The 25688-nt window shown below is 39.6% G+C and overlaps 1 protein-coding gene across 2 annotated transcripts in view; it reads right to left on the bottom strand.

Annotated features, from left to right (window-relative positions):
* The window catches only part of LOC149256975 (D-amino-acid transaminase, chloroplastic-like), a 220034-nt gene that overhangs the window by 35219 nt on the left and 159127 nt on the right, over window positions 1–25688 (bottom strand). For both annotated transcript variants that reach the window (XM_089413365.1, XM_089413369.1), the window contains one exon: window positions 10415–10590. In XM_089413365.1, coding sequence (XP_089269491.1) covers window positions 10415–10533 — 119 coding nt within the window. In that variant the 5' untranslated portion in view covers window positions 10534–10590. The remainder of the gene's footprint in view (window positions 1–10414; window positions 10591–25688) is intronic.

Below are 25688 nucleotides of genomic sequence, written 5' to 3'. Positions count from 1 at the left end.
AAATTAAATAACCAATTCTTCCTCCAAACTTCCATTAGCCACAACATGTGACCACACTATCACATTGTTGGCTAGGTCTAGATGCTCCTACATCAGCCAACCTTGTGCCGGATCAGCCGGAATTCTACTTGGTGAAGTGAGTTAAAACTCACTCAGATTTTCCGCAAGTATTTTCTCTGTAAAAGATTGTTAGATGAGCATCCTAGAGTTGTGTTTAGATATTTTGTTAAATTGGCAACTAGGGCCAAACTCCATGTGGGTCGGCTTATTTATGGCAGCTGATATTTTTATTGGATCCCTCTCGTCGAGAGGTGTAGGATTGATCCAAATATCATCCGATTCCAATAAGTATTTATGGAGATATGAATTTATTTTGTTTATGTAATTATTATCAAGCCGACCAACTCTTATGTAGGCTCTAGAAGCCCATCCGACGTGTCTATTCAACCTCTACGTTTTTAGTATAAATAGATGAGGATTTAATTTCATTTGCACTCATCTCTTGTGATCTCTCTCCACGTGTTTGGGTTTTGTGGACAGAGAGATCTAAAGGAGAATACGTTTCTCTAAAGGCTGATCTAGCCTTACCCTAGTTGCAGTCAAAGAAGGCATACCTCGCAGTCATATAATACCACACATATGGGAACGCAATTACCATGCAGTTATAATATACATACGGGAATGAATGTCACGTAGTCATACTGCTATAATATAAACGTTGGAGTATATACGCTACAGTAATATATTTATGCAGGTGGATACGCTGAGCATCATATATATACGCTGACGTTGGACAGAAATATGCGATGCCCTAGCCACAGGTAATGCCCTAGCTGCAGTGATGTCCTAGCCACAGTGAAACCCTAGCTGCAGTAAGGAATGAAAATTAAAACGCAGTCATGAAAGGAGACTACACGCAGATCAGAAATATATACGCAGTCAACGCTAGAGACTTACACGCTGTAAAGGTAAACGCAGTCATGGTTGTACATACTTTGGGCATTATATATATACGGTGGACATTATATATATACACACTGGGCACTCAGAAATATATACCCAGTCAACGCTGGAGACTTACGTGTTGTAAAGGTAAACGCAATCATGGTTGTACATACTTTGGGCATTATATATATACGGTGGACATTATATATATACACGCTGGGCACTCAGAAATATATACGCAGTCAACGCTGGAGACTTACGTGTTGTAAAGGTAAATGTAGTCATGGTTGTACATACTTTGGGCATTATATATATACGATGGGCATTATATATATACACGCTGGGCACTTAGAAATATATACGCAGTCAACGTTGGAGACTTACGTGTTGTAAAGGTAAATGCAGTCATGGTTGTACATACTCTGGGCATTATATATATATGCTGGCATTATATATATAGACACGCTGGGCAATCATATAATATATCACGTAGTCATATAATATGTAATATGGGAATGAAGGAACACAGGAATACGCTGACCAGTCCAATATATGGAATGCAGTCACAAGTGATGAAACACAGTCAAGGTAGCAAGGTAAGAAGAAACACGTTGAATACGCTGTCTAGTTTAATGTATGGAATACAATTATATAGACAGTCATATCCCTGAGCAAACCCTATACGAAAATAATGGGATTGCGTGGAAACATAGCCTAGTTGTAAGCCATAGCAAGTAGCTAAGGCTGATATGTATATGAACTCCATAATGAAGCAACAGAAGGATAGCATGGGCAGCCTTATGAGCAGCATGATGTATGGAGCATGGATAGTATCATGATAAATGTAATCATAAGTATGGGCAGTATGATGAAATAATAAAGCAGCACGACACATGGGCAAGCATGAAGTATGAGGTCATGGACAACTTGATATATGGGCAACACAGTGATCATGAGCAGCATGATGCAGCTTGATGGTGCTATATAGTAAGGTGCAGCAGATGAACGAAATGGATAGGTGAAGATGTCACCTAGGAGAATCAGTTGAAGCAGAATGTCTTCAACTAATCTCATCATTATAAGAGATGATCTATGCTTAGATCTAGAGAAAGTCAAAGTGTTGACTTATGTTGTAAATGTACTCTCTCTCTCTCTCTTTCTCTGCTGAACTTTGAAGAACATAAAAGAAGAATTGATCAAGGGTTTCCCCACACATTGTGGGGTTTGTCCCTGGCTTGCGCCACATCCTGTGTCCGCTTGTCTTGGCTTGTCTTCTGCGTTTTATATTTATGTTCTATCTGCAGTTTATCGTAATGCTGATGTGATTGCTAACTGTGAAAATTTAAATAAATTGCTCTAGCATAGAACATACCTAATCTTAACATGGTATCAGAGCTGAGGTGAAGACAATGCCCAAGTAAGAGTGAAAGAGCAATCACCAAATACAGTTGGGACAAGACAAAAGGATCAATGGGTTCCTCATAATTCACCTAGGGTGAAGTTGAAGCAGAGAATGTTATTAGAATGGCGCAGCAAAACTTCTGATGGCATCACTTCATTGGGAAGTTCAGATCTAAGGGTAGGAAGGAAAAGTAGATGTCTTGGTTATGAGTTCGGCCCTTATGCGAAGGAGTGCACGAATGACAGAGATGCGGGTCATCAAAGGCTATGGTCGACTCTTCCACGAAAGCAAGGAACCCCAAAATCTCTTTTATGTACCTGATTGAACCTGATGTCCATCTCGGAAATGGAAGTCAAAGGTTACAAGGTGATACTTATCAATGGAAAGGTACGTGTTTGAAAATAGATCTTTTAAAGATGTTTTTGAGTTCAGGGTTGTATCAAGTTGCAGGAAGTCCACTGGGGACCATGTCCATTAACTCAGCACCGGAGGTCTGTGAGACAGATGGTGACTAGGATGCCTGAATTCAAAAAGAAGCATGAAGGTACATGTCTGAAATGTACCGAAGGAAAATATTATAAGGGGACCATTCCCCTCATGCAGCTGGTTCACAGGTTTGGAACAACCCGAGGAGTTTGAGAATCATGATCAAGGTATCTCATGTATACAGGTGGAAGAAAGCCCTCTATGGCTTGAAGAAAAACACCTCGGGCATAGTATGAGAGGATTGATAGCTGTCCAATGCAGCTGAGATTCACTAGGAGTGAAATCGATCCAAACCATTACTCGAAGGTTGTGGATGATGAACCTCTCGTACCGACACCTATGTCTGACAGGTGCAGACCCTCTCATTTATAGGAGACAGAGGGAGTTGGATTCTGAATGCGAGAAGATAAGCTGCAAGCTTGTGACTACCTTGAGGATCCTAACTTTCAGAAGTTATATGGTAATGATGTCGGACCAGATTTGGGAAATGCCTCTGAGTTTCATAAACTCATTCGCATTGATGTTCTTGGAGAACCTCCATCCGGACATCTGTGTTGCAGTTAGCATGGTGAGCTCATATTTGGTTGAGCCTCACTAGATTGGTGCCAAGAATCTTCTAAGATATCTTCAGGGCACAATCTCTCATGAATTGAGATACACTGCCGGAAATATGAAACCACATGATTATTCGAATGATGAGTGGGCAGGCAGTATGGAGGATCACTAGAGCACTTATCAGTGTTGTTTCTCTTTGGAATCTGCCTCGATATCCTGGAAGAGCAGAGGAAGCAGAAGTCGGTGACTCTGAGCACCACCAAGGCAGAATACATTGCTGATAGTATGGCCTTCTGTGAGGCAGTCTGGTTGCTGAAGCTCTTTAGTGAGCTGTTTGTACACTTGATGAATACCACTATGATTCTCTGTGACAACCAGAGATGGGATTCGATTATTGAGGAATCCCGTATTTGACAATTGCTCCAGCAGATAGACATCAAATACTGCCTTATCTGGGATATGAGGCTCCATCGCATTAAGATGATGTACAGGTCAGAGCCCCGTGGAAAGACCAAATTTGTGATTTTCCCGAATGACTTGGAGTCGTCGAGAGACCTTTGTAAAAGGGTCTTGCATACATTGAGCTCTGGGAGCTTTGGGGGGCTTGCAGTTCTAATGGAGCAACATACGACCACAGGGTGACTCACCCTCCCCTGGTGGTGCACGCTGGAACAAGATGATTCGCTTTCTTGTGGAACAAGATGATTCGCTCTCTTGTGGGACAAGATGATTCGCTCTCTTGTGTAGCAGGATGATTAGTTCTCCTGTGAGGCCTGGATTGATGTGTTCTCCATGGCGATTGTAGCAGGATTGATGTGTTCTCCTGTGAGGCCTGGATTGATATGTTCTCCATGGCGATTGTAGCAGGATTGATGTGTTCTCCTGTGAGGCCTGGATTGATGTGTTCTCCATGGCAGCCTGGATTGATGTGTTCTCCTGTGAGGCCTGGATTGATGTGTTCTCCATGGCAGCCTGGATTGATGTGTTCTCCATGGCGATTGTAGCAGGATTGATGTGTTCTCCTGTGAGGACAGGATTGATTAAGTTCTCCTGTCAAGGCATCCTACCCATGCAGTCTGGGACACATGGGAAGTACCTCTCATCTGATCAATGAGCAGGGAAATGAAGTTAGGGACCATAGTAGTACCGATGGACGCATCGTTGTATCTACCGTACTCCCTACGCTAGGATGACCTCCATTGATCTGGGATCAATGATACTGGTCTAGGACCAGTGGTAGGAGTTGTACATACTATGACGCTGACTTCGGGTCGGCTGAGACTGGTCTGGGACCAGTGGTACATACTCCGAGACTGACTTCATGTCAGTGCAGTACTGGTCTGGGACCAGTAAGAGTCATACATACTATGATGCTGACTTCGGGTTGGTTGAGACTAGTCTGGGACTAGTGGTACGCACTCTGAGTCTGACTTCGGGTCAGTGGAGAATGGTATGAGACATTCTCGATCAATTCTTCTTCTTCATAGTTCAGCGGAGATGAGCAGAGCAGAGCCAGCAGAGCTGAGCAGAGCTAGCAGAGCTGAGCTGAGCAGAGCAGAGCCAGTAGAGATGAGCAGAGCAGAGCCAGCAGAGCAAAGCTAGCAGAGCTGAGCTGAGCAGAGCAGAGCCAGTAGAGCTGAGCAGAGCAGAGCCAGCAGCGCTGAGCAGAGCAGAGCCAGCAGCGCTGAGCAGAGCAGAGCCGAGCCAGCAGAGCAGAGCTAGCAGAGCCAGCAGCGCTGAGCAGAGCAGAGTCGAGCCAACAGAGCTGAGCAGAGCAGAGCAAAACCAGCAGAGCTGAGTAGAGCCAGCAGAGCTAGGCAGAGTAGTGCAAGGCACTAATGGCAGAGATAGTACAGTCGGACTTATGGATCAACGAATGGAGTTCCCCCTAGTTGAGAGGGAGTGTTAAATTGGCAACTAGGGCCAAACTCCATGTGGGTCGGCTTATTTATGGCAGCTGATATTTTTATTGGATCCCTCTCGTCGAGAGGTGTAGGATTAATCCAAAGATCACCCGATTCCGATAAGTATTTATGGAGATATGAATTTATTTTGTTTATGTAATTATTATCAAGCCGACCAGCTCTTATGCAGGCTCTAGAAGCCCAGCCGACGTGTTTATTCAACCTCTACCGTTTTAGTATAAATAGATGAGGATTTAATTTCATTTGCACTCATCTCTTGTGATCTCTCTCCACTCTCTCCACGTGTTTGGGTTTTGTGGACAGAGAGATCTAAAGGAGAATACGTTTCTCTAAAGGCTGATCTAGCCTTACCCTAGCTGCAGTCAAAGAAGTCATACCTCGCAGTCATATAATACCACACATATGGGAGCGCAATTACCATGCAGTTATAATATACATACGGGAATGAATGTCACATAGTCATACTGCTATAATATAAACGTTGGAGTATATACGCTACAGTAATATATTTATGCAGGTGGATACGCTGAGCATCATATATATACGCTGACGTTGGACAGAAATATGCGATGCCCTAGCCACAGGTAATGCCCTAGCTGCAGTGATGTCCTAGCCACAATGAAACCCTAGCTGCAGTAAGGAATGAAAATTAAAACGCAGTCATGAAAGGAGACTACACGCGGATCAGAAATATATACGCAGTCAACGCTAGAGACTTACACGCTGTAAAGGTAAACACAGTCATGGTTGTACATACTTTGGGCATTATATATATAAGGTGGACATTATATATATACACGTTGGGCACTCAGAAATATATACGCAGTCAACGCTGGAGACTTACGTGTTGTAAAGGTAAATGCAGTCATGGTTGTACATACTTTTGGCATTATATATATACGGTGGACATTATATATATACACGCTGGGCACTCAGAAATATATACACAATCAACGCTGGAGACTTACGTGTTGTAAAGGTAAATGCAGTCATGGTTGTACATACTTTGGGCATTATATATATACGATGGGCATTATATATATACACGTTGGGCACTCAGAAATATATACGCAGTCAACGCTGGAGACTTACATGTTGTAAAGGTAAATGCAGTCATGGTTGTACATACTCTGGGCATTATATATATATGCTGGCATTATATATATAGACACGCTGGGCAATCATATAATATATCATGTAGTCATATAATATGTAATATGGGAATGAAGGAACACAGGAATACGTTGACCAGTCCAATATATGGAATGCAGTCACAAGTGATGAAACACAGTCAAGGTAGCAAGGTAAGAAGAAACACGTTGAATACGTTGTCTAGTTTAATGTATGGAATACAATTATATAGACAGTCATATCCCTGAGCAAACCCTATACGAAAATAATGGGATTGCATGGAACCATAGCCTAGTTGTAAGCCATAGCAAGTAGTTAAGGCTGATATGTGTATGAACTCCATAATGAAGCAACAGAAGGATAGCATGGGCAACCTTATGAGCAGCATGATGTATGGAGCATGGATAGTATCATGATAAATGTAATCATAAGTATGGGCAGTATGATGAAATAATAAAGCAGCACGACACATGGGCAAGCATGAAGTATGAGGTCATGGACAACTTGATGTATGGGCAACACAGTGATCATGAGCAGCATGATGCAGCTTGATGGTGCTATATAGTAAGGTGCAGCAGATGAACGAAATGGATAGGTGAAGATGTCACCTAGGAGAATCAGTTGAAGCAGAATGTCTTTAACTGATCTCATCATTATAGGAGATGATCTATGCTTAGATCTAGAGAAAGTCAAAGTGTTGACTTATGTTGTAAATGTACTCTCTCTCTCTCTCTTTCTCTGCTGAACTTTGAAGAACATAAAAGAAGAATTGATCAAGGGTTTCCCCACACATTGTGGGGTTTGTCCCTGGCTTGCGCCACATCCTGTGTCCTCTTGTCTTGGCTTGTCCTCTGCGTTTTATATTTATGTTCTATCTGCAGTTTATCGTAATGCTGATGTGATTGCTAACTGTGAAAATTTAAATAAATTGCTCTAGCATAGAACATACCTAATCTTAACATATTTCTCTTGCATAATAATAAACCCTCAGAACTGCTGCATCGGTTTTCTTGCGTTGGGTTTTTCCGGGGAGGACTATTGTGTCCAAATATAAGTGTGTCCTATGTATCTTGTTCTTTTCTCTGTTTTTTGTTTCATGAGATCAAATATTTAATTAGTGTAGCTTGCAGAAGTAATTTGCTTCAGTATTCAGAAGAATAACTTGATGAATGTGATTTAAAAATCAAGTAGGTGAAGTAGATTCAGATTTGTTGCAGTAGGGGTTCCTTCAGAGTGTAGGAATTTTCACTAAGAGATATTGGTCTTCAAGAAACAAGCAACATCTCCAAATTTAGCAAACTCTTTCGCTCAAGAGAAGCTTTGCAGACTTGCAAATTGATTGTCTTTTACAGAGACACCATGACAAAGCCTTCCATGGCATATTCCTTCGTACTTTTGTGATAAGCTTTACTTCAATGCAACTTCTCAGGAATTTTGACATCTTTATAACTTCCTTAGCAAGAGGTGAAAATCTCAACTTCATGATCCCCTATGTCCACACTAGTTCAAATTCTGATGCTAGCTAAGGTTCACAAACTTTAGACTTTTCAATTAGGAAATCGTAGAATTCTTCAAAATCAAAGGTCTTGCCTATTTGCAATTACAACTCATATGATTTCTTGTTTGATTCTTTAAGAGCTTTTCATTAGCAAAATACAAATATGTGGTTCCAAAAGTAACCCAACAACGTTGAGATCATTATTTATATGTCTCTGTCTTTCACTTTCCAAACTTTGCTTCAAAAAAACAACAACTTTTGGATAATTCTAAATAGAAGTTAATAATACGTACCAGAATATTTAGGTTAGCTCCTTTTGAATGCCGTCATTCTTTTATGTATAGCAACACAGTCTCAAACTCAAATTGGTCTTGATTACACAAAAATAAAGTGCTTCAGAAATTTCCATATAGTGTCTTGATGCTCAAACTTGGTCTTCCTTTAGAGTAATTTTTTCCTTCTTTTATAGAAGTGAATCTTCTTCAAAAATTATTGGCACACCTCCACTAACTTGAGCCACAGAGAAGAGCTTGGACCTTAACCTGGATACATTTCCTTAGAGATAAAATACTCGAACTAGATTCTTGGATCACAGGACCTTCCATAGAGGCTCGCACTCCCTAGCTTAGTCTTGACATAATGTCATAATAAAACTAGCGTGCAGAGTTTGGATCACTTACCTTAGAAGATTCAAATCGAATGCCTTAGGGAGCTAGTATGCCTCCTCAAAATTTGCTTTATTATAATTCATAGATCGGACTTTAATGGACCCAAAATTTGATCATACCTCAGAGTAACAACCTTCACATGAACTACAAGTATACAATCTCAAATTTGCAAATATAAACTAGGTGCATTAGGATAGAGATAGGTAACACGCATTACAAAGATGATCATCACATAACAGAGATGGATATTAATCATAGGCTTATACTTCATGCCACAGATCTCGCCTACTTCGCATACTTCCTCAGCATGCTTGAGATAATAGGATGCCACTGAGGCAACTCACATAAGAAGGAACCACATAGCTTGCAAATGTCCATAAAATATAGGTGACACAGGTTTGCAATTTCCACAAAAGGTAAGTGCTACCAAGGAGGGACTTCTCTGCCTCAATGAGAGTTTAGACCCTCCTTTCATTGCTTTGACTTTTATTCCAGCCTTAAAAGAAAACTTATCACAGGATTCTAATTTTATGCTAAGGAAAGAAAAATAACTTCAAGAGATCTGGAAGGGTGCCTTAATAGCTCGCATAACCACTGGTAAGTGGTCCCTTAGGAAATTTGGTTGACACAAATGTAGGGAAGCTCACATACCATGCTCACTTTAATAAACAATTGTCATTACAAGTAATAGACCACAGAGATAACTCACAATGAGATTTCTTCACCTTTCTAAACTTGATCTAAATGCCTAGAACAGTCTTGGATTGTGCTCGGACGAATTGTGCTACAAGAGATGTCACAGAGATGAGATGTCACAGACTTCGGCTTCTTTATAACCTTTAGAATCTTGGTCCAGGAACGAGAATACAAGAATGCTTGCCTTCAAACTGCGTTTCAACTATGCTGAGTTTTCTAGGTCACACAAGCTAAAAAAGTAATTTCCTTCAATAGGTAACTACTTCCAATGATTAGTTAGCATTAGTAACATTTTAATATCATGAAGCAGTTGCACGGAAGAAAATTTCAACCATAAAATATGAAAGAGCAGTGAAGTAACCATGAGACAATGAAACAAAAGGACACAGAGATTTAGGCCCGGGGCTAGGGAAAAACCCACAAGGGGGAAACCCTGAAAATTCTTTCCTCGTGAGAGAGAGAGAGAGAGAGAGTTCCAAATTCCCCAATACATCAGAAATAAGTTAATATCTATAGGAAGATAATAGCCAAACCAGTAACCGAGAACAAGAGAGACCCCAAGCAAATTGCCAAGTCTTCGTTCCTTCAGATTTCGGCCTCCTCTTTCTGCTCCCAACTTGGCTAGATCAGAGCTCAACAAGATATTTTGATTGATGTCCCAAATGAGGAGGATACCTCTCATTTATATAGACTTCCAAGGGGGTCAAATGGGTGACTCTTGGAGTCCCAGCTGACCTAAAATAATAGGAGACCGACTCAAATATATTTTGGAGGAAAAAATAAAAATTCAAAATTTTCAATCTCTTCATGATGAAAATACTGACCATAGCTACCATATTTTCCAACCTCTTGCATGAAGCTCAAAGTAGCCAACCACTCAACCTAGTCGACTAGGCTTTAAATAAAATAAAAAACAAAAAAACTAGCACCATATTTATTATTGCATATATATTCCATTCAAAATCTAAGAGAGGAATAGAGACATTGGCATGATCATATAGAAAAATATCAAATTTAAGCAATGGTGTTCTAAAGTACAAAATGCCTATCATCAAGTTAAAAGTTTTTCTAAAACTTTGAAGTAGACCATGAATACATAATACCTTACCCATCAATTATCATAGCAGTGTCAAACACACCATGCCCTCGGTGAACCATGTGGTCATCAATAGGAATTACCATCATTGTTGGATCAGTGGTAATACCCCCAAATATGCTTGAATACATAGCTGGGTAAGGTTGCTTGCTGCGTCCACCCAATCTCTCTCGCAATTTATCTATTACCTGGCATGTAACATAATGAATTGTTAACAATCAGTTATGTATTTATAAGTTGGGGAGAACAATAATACAAGAACGGAAAATGACATCTAATACATAGATCCCTGTACTTTTGATAGGATGTGGTAGAAGCATGATGATCATGCATGCATATATAGGAGTCCAATCCATAAAGAATATATTGCATTACAATTGTAGAAGAAAATATGTGTTTAGTAACACGAATAAATTTGAAAAGGAATCTCCAATTTAGGGATTCATCAAGGTTGTGCTATCACATGAATCTGTCCCAAAAGGGTGAACAGGTTCAAGTGATAATTGTAGGAAAATTAGGCTTATCATCTACGGATTTCCTTTACATTAAGGCAGGTGCTTTCCAGCCACAAATGGGTGCCACAAAGATGTTTGTATGTCATTTTTTCTGCATGTAAATCTCCATATAAACTTGAACAAGTATGAACATGCTAAGCTTTTTCAAAGCACCCAAAAGCACATCAGAACAATGTAAAAGCTAGTATATTAAATTGAGGAGAATGGGATTAGTTTTCTTAATTAAGTTCCAGCATTAACAAGTAGTAAAGAACAGAGAATATTTGCTTTTAGTAAAAGAGTAACTCAAAACAAATGCATAAAGATAAGAACATAAGCCCCAGGACACAATTGGAATACTGGAAACAACCTCAAAAGCTCTAAGAGCTAAAACTCATTTGATATGTTAGCATAGTGAGCCAGAAATCAAACATAGATGCAATAAACTAGGAACTGCCCAGTCAATCTCTGGTGTGCAGTCATAGAATTAATATAAAGTTTGGAAAATATGGATAAATGTGGTCATGAACAACTCCTAAAACCTGTAGAAAGAATCCAAATCTCATGCATAAGAGTCTCTAACTCATCTTTATATAAGAAGGAAAGAAGAATCTCCCAAGGCATGCATTCTGGAGGCAAGAGAAGGAGAAAATCAAGCTGCAAGTCAAGCTCTCTACATGGTGTGCTAACTGCCTCTTGTGTGATGTGCTCCATTAACATGATTAGATCATCCATACACCACTCAGAATAGAATATAACTATTTCAAGTGGTAGATATTTCTTGATAAGTTTCTCTCTATCAAGAATAACTCCCCTCTTTCAATATTCACATTAAAACAAGCTGCAAGTTGCCTCCATCAAGGCACTCTTCTTCAAGGAGTATTCTTGTTCAATGCTTACTTTTAACAATTAATCACCCCCATGCATGAAGATAATATCCCCATCAAATTGTCCTCAAAATAAAGGTTGTACACATGGTAAACTAGGACAAGGGAGGGTAAACATCATCAGATAAACAGCTCCATAAATAAATTACATGCAAGACGTGAACATGAGGCTTTTGTGGCACTTGTTGTAGTTGAAAAAAGGAGGGCAAGTTAGAGGCCAAGAATTTCAAGAGGTGAAGTATCATAAAAATAGTTGAATCTTCTCCAAGCAAGGCACACTTCCTAAGCTTGGGTTTTGACAAATTTAGGCCTACGCACATGCATGCAAGGGTTCTTTTGAGGCAAGCAGACTCCCTACATATCCAAATCTCCATTTTTATGAAACAAACTTCCGAAAATAGAAATATGCATGCATGCCCGTCAATTCAATTTGAACCTTCAAGGACAGTCAAAGACAGCTCAAAAAGGAACTCGCTCTATCTAGATGATGCCATACATGCTACATAATAAATCAACATCTTTCACAAGCACTTTGAGATCTATATTTAGCTAGCATGTGTACTATTATCCACTAGTTTATATAGGGATCTACACATGTAGTTTTGATCATATGATTCAGCTAGATATAAATCAATTCTTTGCTTTACTAGTTGTTGTGATTCCATTTCATTTCGTTTGTGCTTGCCCTAAGGAGTTTGAACCTAATTGAACAATTGTGGAGAAGGCAAGGGATGCAAAGGTTAGGATGTGGCTTTTTTGTTAGTGGTGCTTGTTACCACAAAATCTAGCAGGCCTTGCAGAGGGAAACCTTACAAGACAAGAGCTAGACAAAGTGCTAACAATGGGGTAGAGGCCCAATGTCACCTCAGCCAAAACCCCTTGCTCTTTACAGATTTTCACCAATGGGAGGAGTCTCGATAAAGGACGAATCACATAAAATAGATATGGTAATGATAAGGTGCAAGGCGACCCTACTAGAGCTCATTACAAAAAGAGACACAACAATAGTTCAAGCCTTCAAAGAAGCAAAACACTCTCAAAGAAAAGCCCTAGAAAACAAGGGTCAAGACCTAGGGTTTTGAGGTTTTTCAATAATACTAGGTATTCACGAGGTCAAGGCCCGAGGGAAATGGTTTCTTACAATAATATTCAGCTAATCCAAGGCTCATGAAACCCTCAAGAAAGTCCTTGAGTTGAGGGAGAAGAAACTAGGGTTTCCCTCTTAAATCAATACCTAGGGCAAGAGATTTTATGGATGAAATTTGAGTGGATGCCCACTAAATTGATAGGTTAGGTAGCCTAGACCTATCTCTTGATGTTTAGGCTCTCAAATCACCAAAAAACCTCCTCCCTAAAATTTCACCCCAGCCTTAAAAGGACCGAATTTGAAGAGAGAAAATTATGGAAAAAGTTTAAGGTTGATCACCAAAAACTTGGACTAGTGCCTTGACCTTTGGGCATATGGATTGAAGGATGCTTTAGATAAGCCTAACTTTTTGGTACATAAGCCGAAATTTGATGCCCTAGGTACCAAAATTCCAATGCTAGTTGAGTTTTATGGAGAGTTATAAGAATTCCTCCACTAGGAACATTCATTACATGTTATACAATGAGTAACATATGCAATTCTCAACTAGATAGCCTTTAGAATTAATTTTCAACCAATTAGGGCACAAATAAGTATAATCTAGAAGCAACAATTCCATATATTAGACAATTTCAAAATAAAATTCCTCAATGATAGGAACTTACAAGATAAGATGTAGTATATCCATCCATTCACCAAAGAAATAGCTCCAAAGACAATCCAAATTTAGTTTCCACACATCAAAATGCACTCCACGAATCTCTAATAGCTACAAAGAAACAAGTATGAATTCTCTTATGAGAATTCTCCAAGTGATGATGATGAGAGAGTGAAAAAAGCTCTCTCTTATTTAAACATGTCTAATGATCTCTAATTTTAGCCTAAAGCCCATCAAGTTATAAAATAATGGGCAAAAACTAGGAGAGGTTACAAGCCAACCTCATAGCCAATGTAAAACATAAGAATTAACCCTCAAAAAAGGTTGAAATGTTGACGTAATGCATGCATAGGCCCTTCTAGGGCATGCATTGGACTCCTTCAGTGCCAAGTCGAGTGTAGAGGGCTCCAAAAATTTGGATCTAGGGGTTGCGCCTAAATCTCCATGTAAATCATCATGTGGACCCCAGTTTTGTGTTTGGGGCATAAAATGGGTCTCATGGGTCTCTTGGTGATAGAATAGGCTAGTTCTAATCCAAAGTTGAGGACTCAGAGGATGGTGCTAGTCCTCCCATGTCTCAAGGGATGAGACAAACCTCATCAGGGCCTCAGATCAGCTGCCAAAACCCGTACATATTCCTAAGCCGACTAGGGGCATGCTGGTCCAAGTGCGTCATCTATTGAATAATGTGGTGCAAAGCGCACACTGTTGGGGTGTTGTAAGTGCCCATGGAATGGAGTGATGTTATGCAAGTGATAAGAGTTCCATGGCTCTTAACATTTCACTAGTAGGGTGTCATAATGCTCCTCTAGTGGTCCTAGGCCCCGATTAAGGTGCCCAGACCATGATTAAAACCACCTGCCAATCACACATAATGCCCAGTGTTCCATCTTCACCATTAGATACAATTAAATATTAGTGCATTTAAGTGAACCAAGCTTGTTAATCAAGGGAAAATTGGCACTTCATACAGGGCTTTTCTTCCAAATTTGGGGCTTTGATCACATAATAATGTTACCTCCCAATGTAGGAGTGGCTAATAGACGACTCTATTAGGTGTTCCCGGCCCTTACAGGGAAAGACATGTCCCTGGTACATCCTCCAATCAATAGGTGGCATGTGAATAATGATGGAATGGAATGGGGATAAAGGGAGCTCCGGGCCAAATGTCATGGTCAAAGGGGTAACAATAATGAGGAAGTCCACATATTGGGTGTATAGACGTGAGGAAGGAGCAATCGTGAATGCATGAGTTACCCCAGCCTTTATTTTTCCACTCCTCTTTATTTTCCTTTTGTTTTTTCTTGATTTTTCTTTGTATTATTGCTCGAAGCTCTAGGAAATGAGACCATGTTGTGAATGATGCATAGCGGTTATTACCCCCTTAAAAGGTGGGGTACTTCATCACCCACCAGGGGTTGGGACATGCATGGGTTCCTTTTATGATGTGATGGGGCAATCAAGGCCCTATGATCTAGGGTGATGGCCATAATGATAGAGCTCGTGCTTGGCTTTTACACGTGTTATTACTAATGTCCTGACCATCTTTTGTATTTTGTGATTTTCTTTTTCTTTTGTTTCTTGCTTCTGGCCATGATATGCTTTTAACTTTCAACATTTCCAGGCCCAACTCAGATATGTGAACAAGGGTAGGGGGTGTGCCGACGCCCTATGGACCCAATGGTCATGTGGGCCCGAAGAAGGGAAAATAGTGAAGAGGGCTCGTAATGTGAGGGCATAAGTGATAAATATGGAATCAGAAAATAGGACCACACTACCAAAATCGGGGTTTCCCAAGTAGTGCCCTTCCTAAATCCATAGGCCAATAAGGGAGATCTTGCTAGACTACGTTTGAAGATTAACCCCCATTTAAGGTGAGGGAACAAAACCACAGTAAAAGCCCTTCCTTTTTCCCAGTCACCCAATAATCTATGACAAATACCCAAACGAAAAACAAGCATAAACACTCGATTGCATAATGAATAACATACCTTTTGGGTCAAATTGCCCACCTTCTAACGTGTGCTCTTGACGAATGGGAAAGGAAACATATGACTAATGCAGGCAGCATAGATCTAGTGCCACAACACATCGGCTACAAGGTGGTTGTCAGGGGATGTTGGTTGTCGGTTGGAAGAAGATGAATAGGAGAAAAGCTTCTCCTAGGGGTACCCACTTTTGGTTGGTAACTATGCCGATACAATTAGCAAGGCCACTAAGGCCCTTGCAATCTATTGGATGGACACACACAAGGTAAGGACCCTTTTTCACCTCGTCCCAAGCCCCCATTGTTTAGACCCAACAACCTCCTAAATGGTCAAGGAAGGAGTCTGAAAGATAACCCAAAACAATCCCAAGTAACATCAATGCCTTAAATGGGGACACTTGAAGAGGAGATGTTAATCTCTCGGAACTATCTAACTAGTTTTTAATTTCACTGTACACTAGAAAATTAAACAACGGATTTAGAAGTATCAAAATACAAGAATTATAGAATGTAACTAGTTGAATTTGGCCTAAAAAATTCACTCTAACCAAATATGTAATTATATTTCAGTTTGGACAACTGGTTAGAGACTGATGGGTCAAAATATCTTGTTGTCTTGTAAAATAAAACTATGAAGTATGCATAAAAGCAGGGGAAGTAACTTGTTAAAGCCCAAATCAGCCACCCTACAAGTCCCTAAGCACTTCTAGAGTTTATGTCTAGGGGTGGAGAGGCTTGAGGATCAAAATAGAGGATTACGAGGCCTCTCCTCATTCTATGGCATCTGAAAAAAAAGTCAATTTCCAGCAAGCTAGAAATTATTTTTCAAAATTTTGGGTGAACCCCTCTTGGGGAAGATGGCCCAAGAATTTCCGTCTCTGAATTTTCACTTTAATGGGGCTGGAAATGAAATAAATTCAACTCTATATAGTGAAATAAGTGATATTAAACAAGAAAGAGTCAAAGGAGATATTTTTGAGGTGTAACTTACTTGGAAAAGTACTAAAACCCCCCTCTTTGTTGTAGATCCTATATGTTGCAGCCAATAAATCCTTGGATATGCAAAATAATTCAACTAGATACAAGCATAACATGTGCAATAAACAATTCTTTGTACCTATCCTTGGTTAGATCTAGCAATTTTAATTAATTTCCCCAAGGTTTAGCTTGCTAATAAAATAAATAAAGGGAGGAACCAACAAGTAAATAAATCCTTAATTCATACTCAAAATGAAAGATTTTGATCTTTTTGGAGAAAACTAGTTGATGAGTTTATACCTGTGCCCAACTTACCTCACCCTTGCAGGAGTATGAAATCAACAACTTCTTAGGCTGATATTGTTTGATAGATCAAAGAAGTGGGTTTGGTCTCTCAGAGAAGTCACCCCCACTATTGACTTAAAACCATTAATAATGTTAGAACCCTTCTAGGAGCAGCCCCTTCAACATGGCAAATTTGATCTTTAGATCATGTGTAATATTGATCTGGATTGGATCATTATATTGTTTGTTATCCAACTTGATGCTTTCAAAGTGGAAAAAGTGGAGGAATTAGCTCACATGACGGTTTTTATCGGCAGGTCCCAGTTTGGCAAAACGAGGTTTGAAACCTTCTAGGAGCATTTTGAGGCATCGGAGTCAATCGGAGTCCGTATGTGAAAATTATGCCACTTCGAAGTTGACCTTCTTGTTTGCACCACAACAATTCGAGAGGATGCCATGTCAACCCCCAATATTCATGGAAAAGGGGTTAGCCACGTGATTATTATGCAGAAGACTCTAGAAGAGTCTATATTGTAACTATGGTTAAGAGTTGAGGTAGTCAAGACTCAAACCTAACCACGAGAAGGCTATCAGACTGTGTTATAACCAAACCATTAAGAGGAAAAGGGATTCCATTCTTTTGAATGCATATGGTTGATGTTGGAAATACTGAGAGGGGGGTGAATCAATATTTCTTTTCAATTGTTACTTTTACCAGTTAGATCACTTATATTTAGAATATAAAATGAACAATAAGAATAAATGCTTTTATTAATTTTTTCTTTTTCAATAAATCAAGTTCAATATATGTAGGGCTCCAACCCTAAGTGAAGACACCGATCTTCAATCTCCCAAGCTCCAACCTGTATTTGCCAAGCACCGACTTGAACTTCCAAGGCTCCAACCTTGTCAATTTTGAGGCACCAACCTCAAGGGCTCCAACCTGTATTTGCCAAGCATCGACTTGGACTTCCAAGGCTCCAACCTTGTCAATTTTGAGGCACCAACCTCAAGGGCTCCAACCCTATATCTAGTTCAGGCTCTGACCTGGTTTCTTGAGGACTCCAATCCTCTAGGGCTCCAACCCTATCTTCCAAGGCACCAACCTTGTCTTTTCGAGGCTCCAACCTCTTGGGCTCCAACCCTCACTTTACTTCGTCAAGATGTATTTGGTTATACTTCACGGCTCCCAATGTCTTCTTCAACAAGCCCTGTCAATCTTTGCTTAGTCTTCACTTTGGTCTCCACGTTACATCATCAATGACAACCTTGATCTCTTAGAAGGTGTCACCACTGCTCTTCATCTTACCCAAACACTTTCTCCAAGGTCACCTCATGATGACTAATGCATCATGGTATTCAATAAGGCTTCTCAACAAGATGTCTTCAAAAGGTTGTCCCAAGAATTCTCCAACCAAGGGTGTCTTATAAGTCCTTCAATCAATTGCACAAGTTTTGCACAAGGTCTTCAAAATAGCTTCAAGTACAAGGACTACTGCAAACTCTTCTTCAAGGCTTCAAATCTGTTCAACAAGTATGCTCTAGCAAGGTTTAAGTCTCCACAAAAGATTTTCCAAGAGTTGTCCCAATAATGGCTTCCAAGACACTTCAACCAAGATGCCTCAAGGTGTCTTCACAACGGTTCCTCCAAATGCTTCAAGATCTGGTACAATATCTCTTTGAATAGTCTTTAAGATGTTCCTTAAATTCTCTTCTAAGGCTGCTCAATGCCCTTCTTTAATAGCCTCTTCAAATTCTGCAACCAAGTGTTTCCAAGTCTTCTCCACACTTTAGCTCCAAGGATGTCTTGAAGTCGACTTGAATTAGTGGAGCCCACAAACAATAACCACGTTCAGCGTTAACATGAAACTCATACTTCCAGCATCCAATGTGTAATTTGTTTAAAAATGTATTGTTAGAAATCAACGTTTTAGGAATTATTTAGTTGTGATGGGGTCCATTATCTATCAACATTACCTCTTCATTTTTAAGCAAAGGCTTCTACATTATTTTATATGCATCCATCATGTAACGTGTGTTGGGACTTAGAGGGTATGGTTCAAATTGATACTTTTAACTGTACGTGTAATACTTGTATAGTATATGGTGTTTGTAATTTGGGACTTAGTAACTTAGGGTTAGGGTTTGGCAATAGTCTTTAGTTTGTATTAACAAGTAGATATTAATAATTAAGGTTTTGCTAGGGCATCTTCAATAGTTAGGGTTTCATATATCAAGCATTAGTTCTAGGGCTTACATCAAGAAATTAGGGCTTGAAATCATATAGATAGGGATATATAGATAGGAAATTTGCACATCTTATGCTTAGGGCAACAAGGTTATTCATGTATCACAAGAATATTTGCCATCTCCAACAATGCCATATTGACATCAATGACAACCTTGACCAACAATGGAAAGGTTTTGAATGTAGAGTATGCCACCTAGAAATAATAATAACAACAGGGGTAACAACAACAATCCATGGCCAAGAAGAAATCCACCAAATGATCAAAGGCCTCCTACACCACTTGATTCTGCTAATGTGATTGATGAGCTTGTTCCTTTCTACAGACCTTTTGAGAGTTTCCATGAAGAGAGTACATGTGCCTTTGCTAGAAGAATCTTGGTGGAAAGTAGAAACCAACAAGATCATAACGCAAGTCGGGATAACTCCAAGGAAATTCGATGTGCCGACATGATATCTTTAGCTTTCGCCATCAATACCTTCAATGAAGAGAGAGACCCCATTACTCAAGCATATGGTGAGAAGCCATCTCAGGAGAAGATTCTGGAGCTTGCAAAAATTAAAGGTTATACCCAAAGACGTAAGGATCAAAGCCAAAATAGACAAATTCTTTCTGAAAGGAATAAGTCGGGATTAAAAGTAGAATGGGCAACATGATCAATAACATTAAGATGTCAGTTCCAGTCTTAGAATTGTTGAAGATTCCATCACAAAGAGCTTCATTCTTTAAAGCCTTAGGCATTGCTCAACAAGAAAGATTTGATACTCAGCCTAAAGATGAAGAAATCAAGTTAAAGGATTTAAACTGCTATATGACTAATGAAGACCATCAACCTCTCTTCCTGACATTGGACATAAATCATCGTTTGCTCCATAATTGCATGCTTGAATCTAGTGCATCTACAAATGTTATGACTAAGAAAGTTGTGGAATAATTGAACTTACAAATCTCTAGACCTTATCATAGCATTTGCTCAATGGATTCTAGAAAAGTTGAAGTCCTTAGTGTGGTTAAAGATCTACAGGCCGCATTAACTGATTACCCATACAGGATCATCACCATGGACATATCCGTAATTTATGCACCAGATATGTGGGGAATGCTTCTTTCTAGGAAGTTTGCAGCCGATCTGGGTGGTTCTATTCAAATGGATCTATCTTATGCCACTATTCCAGCAGCAGCAGGTGGCATGGTCAGATTATACAGAGAAGTGGAGAGAAGGTATCATGTGGAAGTTCCAAAGAGATTGGAAAATGGTGAAGAAGTCATGCCACAGGGTCATCCACCGCACTTCGAGTCAGAATTTGTCCAGCCGGTCTATCACTTTTCTTCATTCCACCACCCATCCCCTCCTTCGAGTAGAAAGAGAAACAAATTTATGATTAACAAAGATATGCAGCGCAGTGATGAGCAGTTACACTAACAAAAGAGGGTCAAATTTCAGCAAGGGACATCTGATAAGCAACTTATTGATCTACTAGTCAATCAACAGATGCCCAAGATTGATCCACATCGATGACATCTAATGCCATAGGGCATCGTTTTGTATAGTATCTCTAACCCTACTCCCTTTTATTTCATGTCATTTGATAGTTTTATTTCACGCATTTATATTAAGTCGTTTATGTTTCAGTTTGTTAGAGTAGAATTTTCTATTCCATTGACATTTATTATGTATACATGATGATTTCGATTTGAATGGATATCGATTTGATGGACTTTTGTTTTCTAGGATGCAGGATTCTAGGGTTCTCACGTTACTTCTTGGAAGCAACGTGTCCCCATATCGAGCCATATATTGCACAGCTTTTGTCAAAGTTCCAAGGAAGTGGAAGTACTAATTTATTCAACAAGATTAGATCATCTATCAGCAATTTATGTGTCATTCTAAACCCATTCTACAAGTTATGTAATGTAAATGATGCTAGTAAGACCGTGAATGCATGTAACAACCTAGGTAAGCCTATTATTTTAGTGAGAGTTTCATCCTAGGAGGTTTTTCATCTCACTGATTCATTTGTGTTTCTAAACACAAATGGTCGGCAGAGTTTTTCCCTTCAACCTCACCCCAAAGCTAGGGTGGAATTCTTCGTCAAAGTCTTAGGTGATTCTTAGCGTTCTAATCGAGTCTTATGTAAAAGTGATTTGGGAATAATTTAAGCTAGTTGGCTAAATTATTTTATTACAAATCACTTGGTCTACTAGATCATATTGTGTCGCAGATTGGATATGTAATTTGAGGGTCTAAGCCGAACGGGTATTCCCCCTTTGAGGGTTGAATTGTAAAAAAAACACTTATGTAAAAAATATTTTAATGAATGGCCCCTCATACTCCAACACCATGGTTAAAATATTAGAGGGTGGAAAAAACATTAAATCCCCTCAAGTGTCAATTAATTAAATTTTCTGGCAAAAACAAATTAAAATCCTAAGCCAAAAATCTAATTAATTAGAGTCAAAATTAAATTCACAGAGAAATTAAGTTCCATATCAAAGAAAATGTTAGGGTAGATGCCCTAGGCAAAATAAAATGTTAGGTTAGGCAGAAAAGAAAAAAAAATCAACTCTGAAAGTGTTGCAAATCTAAATGCCACTACTTTGTTCTAAATTCATTTTGAAAAATAATAGTTGTGTGCAGTTTGTTTAGATGCCACACTAGGTTATTTTATCTGATTATACAATTACATCATAATTGGATTTGTTTTAAATTAATTCTCATAGGTAGAAAATAAATTGGCTCAACAGTTTAATCTGAGCCAATGGAAGAAATAACATATAGAGATAGATTGTTCATGAAAATAAAATATTGGGTTGCTAGTTCAAATGCACTCTGGGAGGATAAGTAAAAATGTTAGGAATAGAAGGGTAGGTAGAAATGTGAAAGTTTGAAATGCTGAAATGGTTATTTCCTAAGTATCATATCGCATCGCATCATTCATCAGTGAATGAACCATTGGGCGGAAGAAAATGTGATTTGCCATAACGCAGTCAACTGTTGGATCACTGTTGATTGCTGACCGTAGGATCATATCGCATCGCATCATTCATGAGTGAATGAACCATTGGGCGGAGGAAAGTGCGATTTGCGATTCATATGCTATCACTTCATTCATTAAAACACTCGGACCCACAGCCGTCACGTCCGCTTATCATATCGCAACCTCACCATTCATTCCCCGCTCACATGTTAAACTCCCTCCACCTCACCTCTCATCCTACACGCTCCTCCGCAATCATACGGCCCACACTCCCTTTCGGCCCTCATTCACCGTCTGAAGTTTATCGGCCGGTGGGGGGGCCAAAATGGGCAGTCTTTAATACTGCCCATATAAACCACAAAAGTACCTTTTAGTCTTTCGGGACTAAAAATCTCAAAACCACAAATCGTTCCGTCTTACCCTCGAACGCGGTATCCTTCATAGCCTTTACTGCCACCCGACGTCACGTTCTACTTCATATCTCCCGTCCAATCATCGGCCACCTATCTGTGCCCATTCATTTCCGCTCCCGCGCATTTATAACCAAATGTTCGTTAATTAACCCGTTGAATAATTAATGAACTTTCAAACGTTCAACTCCACCTTTCCACTCCATTTTTCTCTTTATAAGCACTGTGCTATACATTTCAAAGGTTACACAATTAACCGCTGCGACCCAGATTATTCTTCAAGCCCACCTTCTCAACAACTTAGCCACTTGTCCTGTTCGCAAGCACGTCTTCCAGGTCCACTTGTCAGTTACCTATCTCCATTCTGGTAACTCCTTTTTTATCATTCTATCATTTACAGTCCGCAGTCTCGTTTGCCAAAATGCCTCCCAAGGGAAAAACAATTGTAGGAGTGTCAAATCCTCTAATTCAACCACAGATTGATTTCCACCATATTCCATTAGTTGACAAGGATTGCAAAATCATTGAGACTTCTTCTCAATTCGATTTGTTTGAAATTTATTGTTGGTGGGAAGAGCAGCTAATTGACCAGAGTGATGAAATTGGGCTCTGGGAATCCCAATTGCTCCATTATATTTTTCCACAAATACACAGAGCTCCAGAGTTTGTGAGGAAATGCCATGAATCCTATGTTCCTAGCCAGAGAGCCATTATCTCACCTACCGGAGAAATCCTCTATCCATTAACGCTTATTCAATTGAGAAAATGTTGTAGGCCCCTGCCAAAACACCAACTCATCCTTTTTCTCATGAAAATCTGATCGAAGCTTATAACAAACTGGACTTTACCAAGAGATCCCAGACCCTAGAACTGTTTTTAGCATTTGGTAGTCCTCTACCAAAGAGAAACCCCCCTTATGATTCATCTATGTTTCCTGATAGAACTAGGCATATTACTACTATCCTATCCAGTGTTCCACAGGGACTCCCCCCCCTAGGGGTCTAGTTTCCTCGCACCCCCGTGCTCCGGGGACTTGGGGACGAGTAGGGGGCGTTTCCCCACGCTCCCAAAAATAAGGAAACTCAGGGGGCGTGCTAAGGGGTCGTTTCCCTTTCCTGAGGGGGCGTTTCCGAAAGGGGGACGAGGGGGGTCGTTTCCCTTCTACATCTTCCACTGCTAACATTTTGGAGGTTGATAATATGACAGGGTGTAAGATTCCAACATCAAGTCGTATCCTGATCTCACATATGTAGAGCACGTTTTGCTGCAGGATGAAGAAACGGCTCAACCCCATCACTAATAAGTAATATAATTGTTAATATTTCTAGATACCAGAGTCTCCAAGGTATAAGTACACGCACCACCCTCATATTCTTTAAATAACATCACTCGCATTCCTATATCGCTAGAAAACACCGTATTTTGATCACTCCAAATATATATACATAAACTCCAGGATGTGCGTATTCGTTTGATGAAATGGTGTACGAAATTTTCATATAGAATGTATATACACGTTGGAAGAAAGTGGTTGACTGAAGACGCTCCCTTCTTAGCATTATATTTGTATTCTTTATGACTTTATACATACAACGAGTTCTGTCGCTGACTTAACATATGTGACTGGTTTAGCAGAATTGTCGAGATCTCTGGAGATTTGAAATGAATATAGTTATGCTATTAAGCAGCAGTTGTTCTTGAAAGTTTGAAGCAATGCCCGCTCAGACCGCATGGCCTTTAATCCCGTAAGAAGCTAAGGATTTCGAGGGAAGATTGTCGTGGCTTGTGAGAAAAATTGTATTGCTAAGCGACTCATCCTTAATTTCACACCGTACTTTATAAAGTTGTTCTTGCAGGTCTAAAAGAAAACATTAGATTTGATTGTTATGGGTAAAATTGGGATTGAATTTTGTAATAGATTGTTTAGTTTAAGTGGTTTGGTTTGGTTTGGTGAATTTTGTAATAGATTGTTTAGTTTAAGATGTATGATTATAAATTATAATTTTAAATTTATATGATCTTAGAAATTTAGATAATGATATTCATGTCAATGATCATGCTGCAGCTTTTAAATTCAAACCCAATTGTCATAATGGACTCAATTAATAAATTATATTTTATATTTATAAGTTTTTAAGACCCTGACACTCCCCCACGTTTCCTAAAAAATGGTGGAGAGCTTTTGCATAGGCCACTCCCGCGCCTCCTCGCTCCCTTGCCCCCTCATCCCGGAACCTTGGTGGAACATTGATCCTATCCTATTTGCTTGGTTATCACTCTGATCAGTCTGTCAATGAAGCCATCCTTGGTTTCTTGTCCATGTTTTCTTCTGATTCTAAGCCTACTGTCATTTATGATTTTAGTTATTTTATATCAGAGACCACTCATGAGCATTTTGTTAAATTTAACACTGAAGACGTATTCAAGTATGCTTCAGTACTTGTGTATCTGTTTATATATTTTCAGGGGGACAAATTCCCATTTTCTTTGCAGAAACTTGATGAAGAAGGATCGCCACAGTCAGTGATTTTCTAGACTTCAATGGGGATGAAGGAGAAAGAAGAATTCACGTATAAGCAATTCACAGAATTGTTTATTCATCCAGCCCTTAGCCGTATGAGCAGTACTCCATTACCAAGGATCAATGAAGAGATTGTCAAAGAACTTCAGTTCATAGATCAAGTTGCAACAAGAGATTGGTATTGCTACTAGAACTACACAGAAATCAGGGTTTTTGGTTGTGAGCTTCCACCCTACAAACTGCCAAAGTACCTCCCTATTAGAATCTTTGCACTAGAGTACTTGAGGCAAAGATTGAATGCAGATGAAGTACATTTTGTAGCTGCCAAAAAGAAATCGCAATTTAAGCTCAAAGCTCAAGTTGGTCCCTTCATTTGTAATACCAGGGCAGCAGGGGAGGAAGCTGATAAGCTGCTAAAAGAAATGAAATTTTCTCTCAGTTTCTCTTGGTCATATGACCCATTGGGAGTCATCTCCAAACTCAGGGTGGAAAATAAGTTCACACCATATCATCATACAGCTAGGCCTGAGATAGAACAATTCAAGAATTAGTTGGAATGGACAGAGAATACCCTCCAGGAGGCTAAGGAGCAGGTAGTCTCTACATCAAATATGCAAACTCCAATTGCACAGGAAAAGGCAGCCAAGAGAGGGAGGGAAGAACAATCTTCACCTGCAACAGAGGCAACAAGCCAAGGCTTCAAGGTCTTTCACAGGAAAAAGAAACAAAGGGTCTCTATGAATATTGATTCA

Source organism: Pinus tabuliformis, chromosome 6, assembly GCF_031772625.1.
Source record: "Pinus tabuliformis cultivar Carrire ecotype Pingquan chromosome 6, CPIR1, whole genome shotgun sequence".
NCBI classification, from domain to species: Eukaryota; Viridiplantae; Streptophyta; class Pinopsida; order Pinales; family Pinaceae; genus Pinus; species Pinus tabuliformis.
This window is presented reverse-complemented; position numbering and strand designations above follow the sequence as displayed.